Below are 17,153 nucleotides of genomic sequence, written 5' to 3' on the forward strand. Positions count from 1 at the left end.
AAATAATTTTTATTTGCAAGCCTGTGGCCTTGTTTTTCACTTTTCCATGTCATTAGGACTACACTGGGTGTCCATGGCGCTGCACTTCATATAAAGGGTGGAAAAGGGAAAAAAGATCTGTATACACATGAACAACCCTGTATGTTTTGTTTGTCTCCCTTCTTCAACTTCTATCAACAAGAAAGCAGTAAATGCGATAAACAAATCTGCATTCAGACATCCAGTAAAAGAAAATCAACTGTTCAAGAACTACGTCATTTTGTTGATAAAAAGAAGGGCATACCTAGAAGCTTCACATCAGGTGACCTCTATTTCTTCAACTTCTTCAAGCATTTCTCTCAGCATCTGCATGTTTTGGTCGATTTTCCGCTGATTGAGCCAGCGCAGGTGTATGCCATGTATCAGAACATGCATGGCACTGCAAAACACTGAGCATGGAGTGAAAACCGTACTGCAATCATATTATGTTGCTGGTGCCTCCCCTCAAAGTCGCATCGGTGATTCAAGGTTGTTTTGAATCAAGTTATGTTTTTCAGATGTTGCGCTACTGCAATTTGATGAGGCTGAGAATGGATCCACGATAATGCTGTTTTTTAATGATGAAGTATCCTCTGCAAATATTTCAGCTGGTAAAAAGAATCCATACATTTCTAGTAATACAAAAATACTTACCAAATAGGTAACTGGAACAATGTGTCAAACCTTCAGCAAACTTTACAAGCTTAGTTCTCTTATTAAAGTAAGAAAGGTCCTCCAGTTTCCCAGATTTTGCATCAAGAGCTGAGACACCAAACAGACTTAAAGTAAAAAGTCAGCACAATAACACACTTCTTTGATAATGACCCAGTCCCAATCACTTACTGTGGGCAGACTTCTTCAAACTGCATTACTTACAACGTCATAAAAACCCAACTTCTAGGATTTGGCTAGATAAGACTTGGCTCAGATGTACATTGCCAACTTCCACCTAGAAATCACTGTCTTTTCAGGTAGTCTACAGGAAAGCATTCATCTCCCCTCATTCACCTCCATTCTTTTCTCTCCTCCTACTGCAGAGTGCAAAGATGGAGAGACTGCTCCCCCTCCCTGCTCACCAAACTTTTCTGTTTGTTGCAAGGACCCTTTTTCAGTATTTTGCACCAGGGATCACTGACGAATGGTTCTATGTGGAGAATATGAGAACATGAGAATTAGGTGACTGCAGAGAGTGACTTTGCAAGGCATCAGGAATACAGATAATAGCAAGAAAAATTCAAAAGGAGTAGTAAAACAGGAGTAGATTTCTAGCACTATTAGGTTCTTATACCAACCCCATCAAAGCATAAAAGTAAAACTGATCAGATTTGTCCACCTATTAATAGAAGAGAAAAAGGAGTAGGGGAAAAACAAAAACTTGAAAATCTGAATACTGTGTCAGTAGAGAGGAGGCCCATGCAAGATTTCCTTCTGATAAGGTTCTGCTCCTTCAAAGCCTCTGGTGGATCTACAATGACACATCAGAGATGCATCTGTCCCAGTACTGTGCCTCTGCAGGGAGCCAGCCACATACAAGGAGTCTTGCTCAATAAGCTATTTGTGCTTTCTCTTCATTTCCCTCATTCATCACAGGAATTTATTCAAAGTTAATGAATCAGTCCAAGCTTTGTTATACATATTTAAGGGCTTTTCAAAACAGCAACCTACATTTCAGAAATGGTTGGAAATCTTTTATATAATAATATATATAAAATAACCACACTTCAGTTAGTCGTCCTGCAGCCATACCCTAACAAGAAATCTTCCTGACTACCAGACTTGATAATCATAATTCCATCTAACAGGGCTTCCAGTAAGACTGTTTTATTATTCAGAGAAAGTCTAGATTGAATTGATTTACCTCATTTCACCACAAAGTTGCATTTCTGGAGATATCTCCATATGGAAATCCTAAGAAGTGAAAGTCAATTTTATTTTGTATTTTATAGATTTTATAGACATGCATTTTTAAACGCTGACAAAAGTCAATTTAGGATACCTTCAATTAAGCTCCAGCTAAAGATTCTGTACAATGAGATCAAAACAAAACAGATACAGCCGTGAAAGGAGATCCACATATTCTAATCCTACAAAACACAGTTCAGGGAGGGAACAGGAATCAGTGCCAACAGATAGATTTCACAACTTCAGTCCTCCAAAACATCCATCTGAATTGAAAAAAGTGAGCCCTAAGCCTGAAGTAATTTATTTATGCACATTTCCTTTTTCTTATCTCTGCCTATGGCAGGTACAATAACTTTGATACCCATAGGAACAGTGGAGGCCAAGGTAATGTTCATAAAACCACCTGAGGAAGGTGATTACGACCTGAAAACACACATAACCTATCGTGATTTCTGCTCACTCAACTGAACTAACTCAAACATGGAGGGCAGGGGCATGGGATTATGTAACAGAAAGAATTCCTTTAAAGACATGACTAAGGAGCCGATTTCTGTACTTAACTTTTTATTTTATAGTTACTACAAAACTGTATTGCACCAGCGATTCATAGAGGAGTTAAACATCTTTGACAGTCACATCAATCAATCGTGGTACACAGCACTCCTCTATTATCACAAAGCGTACCTTAAAATGGGGGGGAATAGGGAAGATGGAGCAAAAGATAACAGAACGGTAGGATTTTTCTATTTGTAGCAGGATCATCTAATTTGAAAGAACAGAAATGATATTCCACTCTTGTCATAAGCAGAAAGATCTCTGTGAACATATAGCAAAAACAAAGAACTAATCAACTTATTGATCATAAAAATTTGCCAAAAGCTGTATAGAAAACCTATCAACAAAAACAGATAAAGAAAAAAACATACCAAGTAAAATAAAGAAGCTTCAGATCAGTAATAACATGGTTTCATTTAGAAACTTGCAGTGTAAAAACAATTTGCTTTCCTTAAGCTTTAGCTGAAGCCCTAAAATAAGCATGCAATGCGTACTAAGAATGTTTTTCATGTGCTTTAACATTAATTTCAAGATAATGCCTGAAAATATGAATTTATGCCCAGCTGTGGTTTTTATAACCAACCAAGAGAAATTTAGTTTGTATGCTAGAGCAACTGTGGAAATCAATTCTTAATCTATGACCTTGTTTACCGCAGCTTGAAGCCTTGCAATAAATAAATGCCTTGAGCCAGAAATAAGAAACATTTGGCAAATCAAAGAGACAAATAACACAAATCTATATGTGTATATACAGCATTAGAAAGGTCATATAAAATACAATATTGGCTCTTTTCTTGCTGTAACATAATAATGTCTGAAAGGCAGGGCACAGTAATTGGCTGCATTAATACCCAGGTGGTGAACGGACGTGAGTACCTATTTTCTTTTCAAGTGACAATGTTCATCCTTGTAGAGGATTTTGTGTTCCCTGATGCTTTGTTGTTTTGTTGTTTTGTGTTTTTTTTTGTAACAATATTCTCCAAAAAATAACCCATTTCCTTTGTCTTAGAAGATGTAAAGACTTTCTCTAATGCACATTTAAGCTTCCTTGTGAAATTGCTCAGTGCTTCATCACTCACAATAGAAAAAAAACCAATAATAATAATGCCAGCGCTCACATTTACCTGCCCTCAGTCACAACCCCTTTTCTCCCTTGTAAGAGGAACCTCTCACATTCTCACATTATGTTATTACTTGTTTCTCCATAAGCATTACTAAAACAAGTTTGACTTTAATAGCGCTACTCACAGGAATATAAACTAAAAATATGTTTCAATCTTAACACGACTCATTTTCTAAAAAGTACATCTTCAAAGCCACAATTTGATGTATCTGTTAGACTGCAGAATTCATCCAGGCACTTGCTTTTGAAAAGTGTTAATACAAACCAGCACTAATTCAGCTAACTTTTCTCCCTTCATTGTCTCCTTGCTGCTACACTGGAATTCAAATGTGACTGTGACCGACACTGCTTTTTAAGATTAAGCATGGTACTATTAGCCTGCACAGCAGGTGACCAAAGTAACTGATGGGAAGGTTCCCTTATTTTAACTCTAAATAAAGCATGTAATCTAATAAGAAATGAAAGACTTCGACTTTCATAATTATCCTTGGAGTTTGACATAGAAAATTAAAAAAATAATATAAATCTGTCTTCAAATATAATGAAAACTTCAGCCAGCAAATCAGGAGACCAGTACTGATCGAGTCATAATGCCACCAAAAGGTAAGTTCACCTTAAACTGAAATTACGTGGCTCATCAGCCAATCAGCATAGGCTGCCCCATCTCACATCCATAAAAACATCTCTGCAGACTTTTAAACTTGTCCCCAGAAGCATGATCTTTGTCTGCAAGTGTGGCTTTGTTCTATAGAATTGTAAAAAACCACTGAGATTATCCAGTCCAACCATCAACCCACCCCCACCATGCCCACTAAACCATGTCCCTTGGTGCCAAGGTGTTACATGTTTCTTGAACACCTCCAGGGACGGAGACTTCACCACCTCCCTGAGCATCCCGTTCCAATACCTCACTACTCCTGAGAAGAATTTTTTCCTAATATCCAACAAGAACCATCCCTGGCACAACTTAAAGCCATTACCACAAGTTCTATCACTGTTATCTGTAAGAAGAGACCAACCTCAACCTCACAACTCCTTTCAGGGAGTTGTGGAAAGTCATAAGGCTCAACCCTGAGCCTCCTCTTCTTCAGGCTGAACAATCCCAGTTTCCCTCAGCTACTTCCTAAATGACTTGAGCTCCAGATCCTTCACCAGCTTGGCTATCCTTCTCTAGACACATTCCAGGGCCTCAATGTCTTTCTTGTAGTGAGAGGCCCAAAACCAAACACTGTGCTCCAAGTGTGGCCTCACCCAAGTGGGAGTGATGCGAAGTATGGGTTGGTAAGAACCACATCCCAAAGAGAACCTCTCAGCCAACAGCTGTGTTTTACAGGTACACAGCATGTGCAGTTCCCAAGTTACCAAACACTTTGCAAACGGCATTAGCCAGACCTCTCCCAGCTGCTATGGGAAGGGGCAGGAACTAATGCTGCAGTCTCACAAGGAGGGATGCTGGCACAGCGTGCCCTACCCAAGTGCCTCTGCTGTGTCATACCTGGCTTTTCACATTAGTTTTTTATCTGAGTCCAAAAATTTTTTCCATGCTCAGTTTCTAAAAGCCTCTTAAGCTACTGACAGTATCTTACTTAAAATACAGTTTGCTCTAATTTCAGAAGGAGAATTGCTCAGCATATTAATCTAGGTCAGAAGAAACTACTTTCCCACCAACAAAACAACAAATCTACATTACAATGTGTAGCTAATTATAACCAATGACCCTTTCAAACTTCTTTAAGATTCAATACTTGTGATATAAAACAAGTGTTCACTGATGGCTCTGTATCAACATAAATGACTAATTACTTTAATCAGGAAGCTCAAAAGATAAAGAATTTGATTTATTATAAATACAGGGGCTTGCTCTCATAAAAATGATTTGCACTGCAGTTCAGGACATGCATTGATTTATGGCACTACTTGTAATTCTCTCATTATTTTTACATTTAATAATAGGTGAAAAATGGATTAAAAGTTAACAAAAGCAAGTCACATTCCCACTATAATTTTATTCAGTTCCACAGGAGTACTCATACATTGTCTACATCCTAACATTTCAGTAATAGAAAACATAAAAAACTGTCTTGAAAAAACATGAAGATCATTTTGGCCAAAATTACAGAAAGAATGGCTATTCTTGCCTGACTTTTCGTGATTTAATGATATCTGGCATCTGTTGCTGAGACAAACAGAACACAATTCAAATCCAGTTCAGCTGGGAACAATTGGGAGAGTGCAGAAAAGGCTTTTGAAGATAGATTATGAATCGATTATGGCATGAGAACCCATCAGATAGGAAGGGAGAGAATAAGAAATGTATCTGGAGTTACTTAGGAGAAAGGAAGGATCCTCATGCCTTTGCTGTCAGCCCCTGCAGAAAGCACTCTACTTAAACCTGCCAAACCTGCCTAGGCACTACTTTGCCTGTCCTGGTGACTGTTTCTGGACAGAAAGAGCACTCACTGAGCAACGTACCCATGACAAGGTTAATTGAGCTACTGCACTATGCTCAAACTCCACAATACAGTAAGAAAATTATAGCACACACCTTTTATAAATGAAATAAATAAAAAATCCCACGCATTATGTGCTTACAATAAGATTAAATTGCTGAGAAATCTGTCTCACAACTGAAGTCCTCCAAGTCTACCCTTGCTGACACTAAGGATTACCACATATTTACACTGAGGATTTTTGAGGACCCCTCAAATGTAACAAGTAAAAACTTGTTTCTTACTCACTTGTAATCAGCATGGTTCTCCAGGTTATCTTAGGTTGCTGGGGTCATCACTGCGGCCCCAGGGTCTCTTGGAAAACCACCACACAGCTGTCTAACAGGACAGTTAGCTGCCTAACAGGAGTACAACGGCACAGTCGGTTATTACAGTGTCTGGATTGCGTTTCATTGGTATTTGCCCGAAAATAGTGATTAAGTGCAGTGTGAGAATGCTTTCAACATGAAGAATGCTTTCATAGACTAGAATATCTGCTAGGTCTAACTTCAACTCCAGGGTTAGCTAAGACAAATGGTGTTCCTTAAGGTGCAGCAATAAGTGAGTACCATTGAGTAAAGACCCTTGGCAGTTAGGTTGCTGCCTGTGCTGACCAGCTGTCACCATGACCCCATGTTCCCCCTCCTTTACTGCAGCTACACATCGCCTGTTGTCTGCTCCTTCACAGAAGCACTGCTCCAGCCACAAACCAGCTCCCTCTCATGTGTTCACAGAGCCAGCTGTGCCAAGTGACCCTCAGTGCTACCGCACCACCAGTAGCACAAATGATGTGCATCTGATCGTGACTTATGGCAGAGCTCAACAACACATTCGGTCAAATAGCTGCACAATTCGAGTTGATGGAAATTTTTATTCATGAAGCAAAGGTTTTTTTTTTGTTGTGTTACCATTGGTAACTCCTTAGCACAAATTCTTTTTCATGTTTAAAAAAAAAGCTTTTGTTTTTTTTTTTTAATCACCTATTAATTCTGATTCCTTGCAGCTATTACCACAGCTAATTGTCACAGAAGAAAGACAAGTATTTTCACCAGTACTTTTGTCAAATATTCTCTTGCCATTAAGCATTTCTTCCAAGCCAGGTGACACACAGAGGAAGTCCTAGAACTCAAATGGCTGCAGTTTGAAAGATATCTAACAAAAGATGACTAAAAGACATCTATTTTGGTCCCCAGGAGGGACTGACTGACACTGTACTTTATATCCACTTGCTGATGAGTGGATATAGAACTAAAACTCAATTCCAGATAGCTTAAAAATAAATGGCATGCCACTATAGCAATTAGAAAAGAGATCAGAAAGTATGGGCTACCTACAACTATAACATGGGCTTCTAAGACATTTAATGAGCTTTCATAGCTCTCTTTGATAGTCCGTGAGAAAGGTGGGAAATCTTTCAAGGCTTTTGAAATCCAATGTTGTGCTACCACTCATGGATGTCTGAAAATGTTGATGAAAGCTGTTTATTTTCTTTGCTGGATTTTTAACTCATCGCTGGCTTCATACTTAAATCCCTGTCCAAAAACAGTGCCCTCGTTACAAGAAGTGAACCATCTGGAGTTCTGCAATTTTTTTAATCCACAGTGGTAGAGGTCAGACTGAGCTGAGTGTTCAGGGAGGATTTGGAACAAGCTACAGAAGAATGAGAAAAATCAGTTTGAACACAGCCTGACAGAGGAATTATTACCAAAATGAAATTCCAATGTTATTTAAAAATTTTTGGTGTTTAAATCTGGGTTATATATAGAAATATTACAGTAGTATTAAGAAAGTAGTGCTACAGAGCAGCACTAGGAGGCATCATGGGCATTACTTCAACCTGCAAAACTGTTAATTACATTTCAGAGGTAATATTTATTTTGAACAGAAGTTTGATGTTAGAGCTTACATTTTAAAAAGTACCTCTGTGGTTTCAGAGAAGTATGAAGACAAGGCATTTATCCTGTAACAATCATTTAGTTTCATATTTTGTTACATTTGACAACTCTCGTGGGGAGCTAAGCCTCATCTCTGCAGCTACTACAAGTACCAAGAGAAAAATACTACATCAGGTTCAGCAGTGGCCTGGCTCTGCTGAGCACCAAGGAGAGGCTGCCCAACATCTTCCTTGGAGCAATCACACCCAGCGGCTAAAACTTGCCAGCAAAAGTCCTTAAAGGATCATCTGCTAGCAGAAGGAAAGAAGGGTGTGAGGAAAAATCATTCCTGTGCAAACTCAGGAGTTACCCAGTCCTTCTCAACTGCAGAAAACTTCAAACAGGAGAAACTACCACATGCAAAGTTAAAGACTTTGCTAATCTACCTCTGCCTGCTGTGGAGCCCTCAAGACAGGAGCACAGCACTCAAAGGCACTGAGAGAGTGCCCACAAAAAGAAGGGAAAACTGAACAGATAATGAATTTATCTTTTGCATTCCAAATAACACTGTGACTGTCACAGAATGATGGTCAAAGATGCCAAGCACTGCAGGTTTACTGTAGCAAAAGGCTTTGTCTAGGAGAGTCCTACTGGGACAAAAAAAAAGTCAAGAATACACAAAAGATGTGCGCACACTGAGCTCTTCAAAATTTAGTTACTTTTCTTTTCTTTTTTTTTTTTTTTTTTTTTTTTAAATACAGAAAACCCTTTAGCAATCCTACATTTCAATAACAGCACGTGCAGATTCCCTCGAAAGTATGTTCTATTTGAAAAAGGCAGATCAAAGAAAAGATATTTAAAATTAAATGTGAGACCTGATTCTAATTAGAAAAAATCAAGAGTATGCGTACACTAACTTTTACTATGTAAATAAATATGTAAAACATATATACAAAATATTGCAAAGCCAAAGCTTCATTGGCTTAACCTGTCCTGTTACATGTCCCCATTCCCACCCTCACAATATTTTCTTTCTGTAAAATGAACCCTTAAATGCATTGGCTGTTCTTGTCTGGTCCAACTAAATGCAGTACATATCATCAGAACTCTGTACATTCTGCTTTCTCAAGAATATTCATAGGACTGCTTAGAATCACAGAATCACCAAGATTGAGAAAGACTTACAAGATCATCCAGTCCAACTGACCACCTATCACCAATAGTTGTCTGTAAACCATGTCCCTCAACACAACACCTAAACATTCCTTAAACACCTCCAGGGTCGGTGCTTCTTTCTTTTGCCTTGAGATTCTCAGAATCATGGCAGATTCCTCCATGACCTATAAGAAAGCACACTCATGCACTGCTCACACCAAACAAGAAGTCACTGTTACAGAGGTGGAGTTACCTAATTCACAGTGAGCTTGCCAGCGTCTCTGCAGTATCAGCTGTATAACTGCAACAGGGGAAGTGCATGGCCCACATCATCACCTCCCAGCTGCACAGGTGCTCAGCAGAGAGAGCATGCTATAAAAATGCACCGATTGGCACAAATTTGGCTGCAGCCACCCCAAAATGTTCTCTGTACCTTCAGCAGCCACTGGGCTGAGGGAGATTTTGTTTAAACTTATTGATTCAGCACTGAGACTCCTCCATCATGAAGTTACAATAATACAAAATACAAATACAAACAATGAAATCACATCAATCACATCTTCCAAAAAGAAACTGGTATCCAGATCAGCGTTTCTGTTCAGAATTTCTCTCTACCGTTCCTATCCTAGAAAACAAACAGGAGCTTGTCTTCCCAACCCTGGTCAGGAATTGCCAGAATACAGTATATCATTGTCTGCTATTTAATTAGAAATATAAGCCTTTTTTTCTCCTCCCTTGGCAAATCACAGGGCAATATAAATGTCACTATGTCAGTCAACATAACACAAATATCACAGATGAGCACTGGTAGATAATGCTGCAGTGAATTCCATAAATACCAGTAATCTCCGCCCTAAAATTCCAGCTAACATCTCAAATTCAGTCATCTTTCTTCTGGAAGTTCAGATTTGCTTGAATATTTTATTCATTACAGATAGATTTTAATTTGCTCTGAATTTGCTACACCTGCATACTAAAGCAGAAAAAAAATTAAAAACATCAACATTCTTGAGTCGTTAGCTCTCTTTCAAGGAACACGAGAATGATTTTCAAAAAAGCAACAGCTTGGCACTGAGTTCTGCAGCTGATCTATTAGTTTGCATATTAGGAAAACTCAATTCTGATTTGTAAGTTAGTTTTTTATGGAACACAGAGGATGACAGCAATCCATATTGCAGTCTTAATGTCGAAAAAAGAAAGCACTGAAAAACGATTCACCCTCTGTATCAGCTCTTTATTTTTGTCCTCATACCTCATACTGCATTGGCAATATTTTGTCTCCTAAAATGCTTTCAGTGTCTGAGTTCAAGTATTCTTCTACAAAATAAAGGTGACAAAACCCCAGAGCAGTTTTATTGGGTCTTAATTTCCAAGTGCTCAAAAGAAAATAATAAAATGAGTTAAAATGTTATCGAGGGTTTTGGAGGATTGTGTTAAAAAAGTGTTTTAATTATAGTACTCACATCACAGAGTATTCTCAAGTCTCAAGGTAGGATTGGTGTGTGCACGCTGAAAAATGTATCAGCTCTGATCCTGCAATGAGTTCCTTCTGTGCAAACACTTGAACCACTAGAAACAGCAGTTTGTAAGACTGCAGAATAATAGGAACTGAATACACACATGAACTAACTTTTTCTATATGCGTCCTCATATAGGTGCTAATTAGCAACAACATCCTGGTCACCAATGAACTTGGCTAGACTAAACTTGCCCAACTACAGGTGGACGGAGGATAAAATCCTATCTTCTATAAAGCCATGGAAGGCAGGTGACAAATTAATTCCTATGGCCACCATAATACTAAACAACATCACGCTGGGAGCCCACAATAACTACATGGCAAATCAGTGACAGCAGTTGTACAGCCTGATATTTGAGAAATGAGTTCTCATTTCCAACAGATTTGGTTCCTTAGTCTCCCTTCTACTTACAGATGCCAATGACATAAAGTTGTCATTATATGAAATTCCCTCTGCTCCATCTCAATCATTTATTTTTAGAAGTCTGACACATGAAATAGGTCTAAGTGCATTAAATAAGCACCTGCTTTTGAACAACCTAACAGGATTTCTGCCCAATGGAATCCATACCAGGTTCAAATCTGTCAGGGAAATGTTTTGCTAGAGATACCCCCAACAGATCAGGAAGAAGCAAAGCTTCTTACGGATCACTTGCACATAGAGACCCATGTTATCTACACAAACAGAAACAAAGTTTTAGCGAGAGGGGTTCCCAACTCTGGCCATGCACAGTCCAGAATATTATTATTCAACACCAACCTGAGAAAGGTGTATGAGAAAAATGACTTTGCGAATTAAACCTACAGCCTCAAATCAACTCACTGAGGCTCAGCGAAGGTATTTATATATATGCTCTCTAAGGGCTGATTTGACTTTCCCATGCTCCCAGACCTTGGACACAGCCAGCGAGACTGTAAAATCACCAGGATATAATGGGAGGTAAAGAAGGGATAATAACACTGAAGCTCACAGGATAACAATCTGTAACTACGAATGCTGAAGCCTTTTCTCATGTGACAGTCAGACTGGAATCAACAGAATTCCTTATACAAGTTAGGGCTCCAGGATCAAGGTTCTGAGGATTATCGTGCCATATTTATTCATGCTCTGGGTCATACCTTGTTTTACAAGTAGATTCCTTTAGATCACCATTATTCAAAGTAAATACACACAAAAATCAGGTTCTCCATTAATTACAAGTGGAAGATAACACGTTCAGAAATAGAAAGACGAATGCAGTATGAATAAAATGCAATGTGAGAAAATTCCCTTTCCATATTTTTTGTGTTCTTACTGATGATGGTTTAACTGTATTTTTATACTTCAATTTAAAATAAAGTTCATTACACAAATTGTTTAATGGTGCTAAATTGTGCAGTTGTCTTCAAAGGCTTATGTGACCTAGAGGAAGGTTTCAGCTGAGCGCATGGCTCAGTCTACACAGGTGTGTGGGAGGCCAGCTCAGGACCTCATGAGGGTTTGCCCATGTCAGTGAGAAGCTTGCAATCTGCACTGCATTTGGAAGGGCTGAAAAAAAAGAAAAATCAATTCCACAGTGATTTGTTAGCACCATAAAAATACTAAATAAGGTGATTTATTAGCAAATATGTCCAATGTTGTATTGCCTAATGTAGCGAACTGTCATCATCTTCAAACTTTTAAACTGGATTTATGATTTAGTCACAATTTACTTCCCAAGAGGACTCTACTGCTGATTTTATTTATGAACCAAACCTTGTACTCCTTATCGCTCTGACAAAAGAAGAAGTCAGAATGGAATGAATAATATTTTGAACCATATCACTCAAACAAAAGACAAGAAAAATCTTCTGGTTAGGAAAACTAACTCTTTCAGATCTTGCAGAAATTAGTAACACTACATTTGAACCATAGTATGTTCTTTTGCTATCATACCTGCTAACAAACAGCCATATAAGCAGAGTTATACAGACCTGCAGGCTTCAACTACAAGTGATAATCAAGTTGTTAGAAATCCTTCACAAAACATTTGAAGCTGCAGAAATGATTCACTACAGCCTAACAGCCTTGCTAAGCCTTTGTTTCCATTTTCTATATTACATCTGTATATTTGAGAGATTTAAATTTGGCTGAAAACAGAATAGTACTCAGTGCATTGGAAGTATGAAGCACTTAAATAAACCCAGGAATGTACATGAAAAATTCATTTACCATGGGTGTAAGCATCTGTTATTTTTATTCTGAAGACTGCTATCAATTACAATATTTCTTCTCAAATCATCTATCACGTATCTCCTGGTTTAGGTGAAAACTACCTACTGCAACTGCAACAACACACACACAATACTTTCACGTAGAGCAGGATGTTATGCGTCTAACTTTAGATAGACTGATTCCACTAATTGTAAAATAATTTAAAAAAGAGCATTAGTTTACCAGCTTAATGAGTGTTAATATCTAAATTACATAGTAATTATGGAAAAAGAAAATGTTAAGATACGGCTTTACAACAGAAACCTAATCATTCATTTAGATACTGAAAACCAACATTCACTCTCTTATCAATTTTTGGTGCATTTCAAAGCATGCCTCCTGGTCTAGTGCTCTAATGCTCCTCTTGCATACATGGCTGCCATCAGTATCTGCTCTTTTGCATCACATTCACAACCAGACTGCATTCAGTTATCCGCATGCTACTGAATAGACGTGTACATAAAGCATTGGCAAAGTCTCTGAAAACAAAACAGTGCAAAAAGAAAAACATACAAAGGTGCCATCCAACCAAAAAGCAATACCAAAACGTGACAGCAGTCAAGCAGAATAATGCAACCTCAATGAATCCAGCCCACGCCGCTTTACAGTACACAAAGTGATTATCTATCAAAGACTGGTGGTTCATTCAAGACACAGGGCCAGTCTCCGTCCAACAGTCTGTCCTGGCAGCAGTAACTGCATGGACAGAGACTCATCACCCACTCACCTCCAGAAGTGACCTCTTCCGAACTGGGTTGAGGAACATTGGCAGGACAATGTGGGGAAGCTTGCATTGCTGCTGCCCTTGCTATACCTCTCCTGTGGAGAAATAGAGGACTCAATTTCCAGGGCTGCCAGCCAGCACCTCCTATATTACAAGTGAAGGAAAATGAAGCTAATACATTTTGGGGTGTAGTGCAGAACCCGCATTTGTTACTGCAGTATTTCACATCTTCTGTGGAGCTCCATTTGTCTGCTTAGACAGCAAGCTGGATTCTTAGGTTCATGAGTTGATGGTACTCTTGCCAGTTACCTATACAGCAAGCTGGGATGTAACAGTTAAGAATCAATGTTACCACAGCCTAAATAAAATAAAATACAGTAGGAAGTAATGCTTAAATTAACATCTCAACCCAGACATGAACTAGCACGTGCTACTGGGTAACTCTCTCCCTTCCTTCCACAGTCACGTTTCTTAGTCTGCTCTTCACACATTTCATTTTGCAGATGATTACCATATGGATTACCCTAATTGAGAAGCAGTTCTCCTGCTTTTCACATTCCACTCATTCCATACATTTATTTTAATTTCATGTTAATCCAAATAGACATACCACAAGAATCAATCCCAAGAAAGTCTGTAAAGGGAAAATGAAAGCTTTCCTCTATTCTCATGATTTCCAGCTAGGCAAACAGTTCTCAGCCACCAGTTTTTAGTGTGACAAATACAAATGATTTGTATATAACAAAACGCAATCCATTAGAGAGAAAAAGAGACAAGAAAAGAATTATCTGAAGTATATGAATAAATCATTCTTTTGAATGCGTTTATGAATGCAGTGTTTTACAATTTCAAAAACAATTCTCTGAAGCCGTACTGAAGTAAGTATGTTTGCTTCCAGGAGTGATCTCTGCGTATCTTTCAGGAGCACCACAATGTGTTTTGTTGGAGGGAGCGCTGTCAAGTTTAGACATGCAGGACTGGAAGCTTACAACCAACCATTTTTGTCCAGTAGGAGCATGCAGTGCATACTGATGCTCAAGGAAGGAACAATTTCCCATAATTAATTAGAACCTTATCAGCCTTTGTTGCATTTGCTTAACTGTGGTCAACAGCAATGTTGATGTTACAAGTTAATTGAGTGTTAAGAAAAAGCCTATAAATGTGAGTTTTAGATATACTTCAGAGCTGCTGAAAAGCACGAGAAGCAAGCAAAAAAATTATAAAAATAAGATAGAGGAGCTTTGCTAAGAAAAAAAAAATACATCAGCTTTCGTTAGGTCAATTGCTTAAGCTCAGTCTTTTCACTAGATGTGTGCTGAAAAGTGAATGTAGAGGTAAGCAGAATTTTTCATTCCTTATTTGACAAAACAAATTTATGTTTCACTTGCTTCACGAACAAAGATGCCACACAAGGCATTTTCTTCATTTTTATTTTGATGCCTTTACGTGCCAAAACTATATACTGTTTTTCTCTTTGCAAAGTTCCCAAAGTCCAACATAATAAGCAACAAAGCAGGTTATTTCTGATTAGATATTAACCTTGGATTATGATCGTGGCCTATTAAGGACTATGATTATAAGCAGAATTTGGCCTGGATATTTGGATGAGGTATCTCCAAGCAAAACAGTAGCAATGATTTACATATATAACATATACTATATATATAGCTATATTCAGTAAGCACCATATTTCATATACTTAGTAAGCCCAGTATTTAAATCAAAAGATACATCAAGCTGCCTTAGAAGCACAGAACAAGGATTGTGCCCTGAGCAGTACACGAGTGTTATGTCCGATTTCCAGTTGCTGTTTCATTGGCAGTGTTGGCTGAGGCTGTCACTGAAATCTAAGTATACCAAAATAGATATCACTGAGCTTTAATCTCAATATTTCAGGGGTTCTAAGATGATAAAATGCTGTAATTAGATAGATTACTATGACCACTAGAGAAATGCCCAGAAAGACTTACTCAAAGTAAGCGCAGCTCCACCTAGTTAAATATACAGTCAAAAGACCAGAAATGGGGAAAAAAATCATTGAGCAGAAATTACAGTTTTGCTCCTTACTCAAAAGAGGAAGCAATTCTTCTAAGGAATTTTAACAGGAATTTTAGTAAATCTATTCCTTTTCTTCATGTGAAAAGTACTAGGAGTATCATAAAGAATCATCATCAAGGAACTTTGATGACGTTATTTTTTACATATGGCCTAAGCCCATCTCAGAGTTACAACAAAACTGCCCAAAAGTGACCATAATTCACTGACAATCTAGACGTTCCAGTAACAAATTTCTTTTCAGACAGAGAGAAGAACTCAAACACTTTGAAATCTTGAGGATAGTTTCTAACAGTCTCTGTAAGGGCTGGCAGGGGTGGAACCAAGGTCCATCCAAAACCACTACAGTCACCTCCTTTACCCTCACGCGAATGCAAAGCAGTACAAGCTGCAACTGAACACATGAGTGCCACACAGCAACTAGCAACAGCCTCAGTGTGGACTGTTGTTTATTCTACTAACCTTCAAAAATGTCGAGTCTTTGACCCTTTGAAGGTAACCTGCATTTGTTTCAAAAGCAAGCCTTAAACATTCAAAATGTGTTACGTGCTCCAAAAGGCCTTTCCTCTGCTTATATCCTCTGGATTTTCTCCCCATAAGTTAATTATTATTCCTAAACCTCCCCTGCAGTCTATGCATCCCAAGCTCTTCAAGAGTCACTTAAATCATATGGGATAATTTGCAAACATAGACACATTTTCACTGTCCGGGAGAGCAGTTCGTAGAATGAAAACCATTTCCTCACATGTGACTGTATTTTCCAGAGAGGATTCAATCTGAAAGTTCTTCCGTGACAGAGAGCACATGCTGTCTATAGGATGAATTCACCCAGCTGCCATTTCCAAGCTGGAATTTCCCCTCTGTTTCAAAGTCATTAAACTTCCTGGTGCTCTGTGGAAAACAGGTATGTTTTACAAAATTCCTTTGCTAAGTCTCTGCACCTCACCTGTCCAGCAAGATATTTTGCCAGGACATCCATCATGCCAAGAAATATGCTTCAGAGACCCAGAGCTAAAGCAGGTGACATCTTTTCCCTTCAGCATACTCGCAAGAGGTTGGTATGCTTCCAGCAGTGACTGGAATCAGGTAACCATCGCTTTAAAACCGATTAATTGCAGTGACTAATTCTGGATTTGCCATGTTTTTTCCCTCCAACAATATACCTATGCTAGCTCTTAAGGCACAGCCTATTTCTTGAGTGGGTTCATTTCTGAGGTAACATCTCAACCAATGCTCCTGCAGGGATCACCAGCTACAGAGAGACCAAGTGCTCAGCATCTGAAAGTAATCAATTTACCTAAGTATTCTGTACATAGCACACACACACACACACACACACACACACACACACACACACACCAAATAGGAACTTTAAAAACCCACTTACTTTACCACTACCGTAATATGAATATTTTTGAAATTCTAAAAGCATTATTTAGGGGAACAAAATGAACCTGACAAATCTGGAAAAACTCAAAAATACAAGAATGGGCAGCAGATCTTGAG

General features: G+C 38.4%; 1 protein-coding gene across 9 annotated transcripts in view; it reads right to left on the reverse strand.

Annotated features, from left to right (window-relative positions):
- The window catches only part of PPP2R2C (protein phosphatase 2 regulatory subunit Bgamma), a 168,253-nt gene that overhangs the window by 86,227 nt on the left and 64,873 nt on the right, over nucleotides 1-17,153 (reverse strand). For 2 of the 9 annotated variants that reach the window (XM_048941501.1, XM_048941500.1), the window contains exon 2: nucleotides 13,596-13,687. The exons of 5 other annotated variants lie outside the window; for them this stretch is intronic. In XM_048941501.1, the coding sequence (XP_048797458.1) occupies nucleotides 13,596-13,662 (67 nt within the window). In that variant the 5' untranslated portion in view covers nucleotides 13,663-13,687. Of the gene's footprint in view, nucleotides 1-283; nucleotides 5,961-13,595; nucleotides 13,688-13,770; nucleotides 13,788-17,153 lie in introns of those variants that run through there. 2 more of the 9 variants (XM_048941498.1, XM_048941502.1) reach the window with 2 other exon arrangements.

This window comes from Lagopus muta, chromosome 4 (assembly GCF_023343835.1).
Source record: "Lagopus muta isolate bLagMut1 chromosome 4, bLagMut1 primary, whole genome shotgun sequence".
NCBI classification, from domain to species: domain Eukaryota; kingdom Metazoa; phylum Chordata; class Aves; order Galliformes; family Phasianidae; genus Lagopus; species Lagopus muta.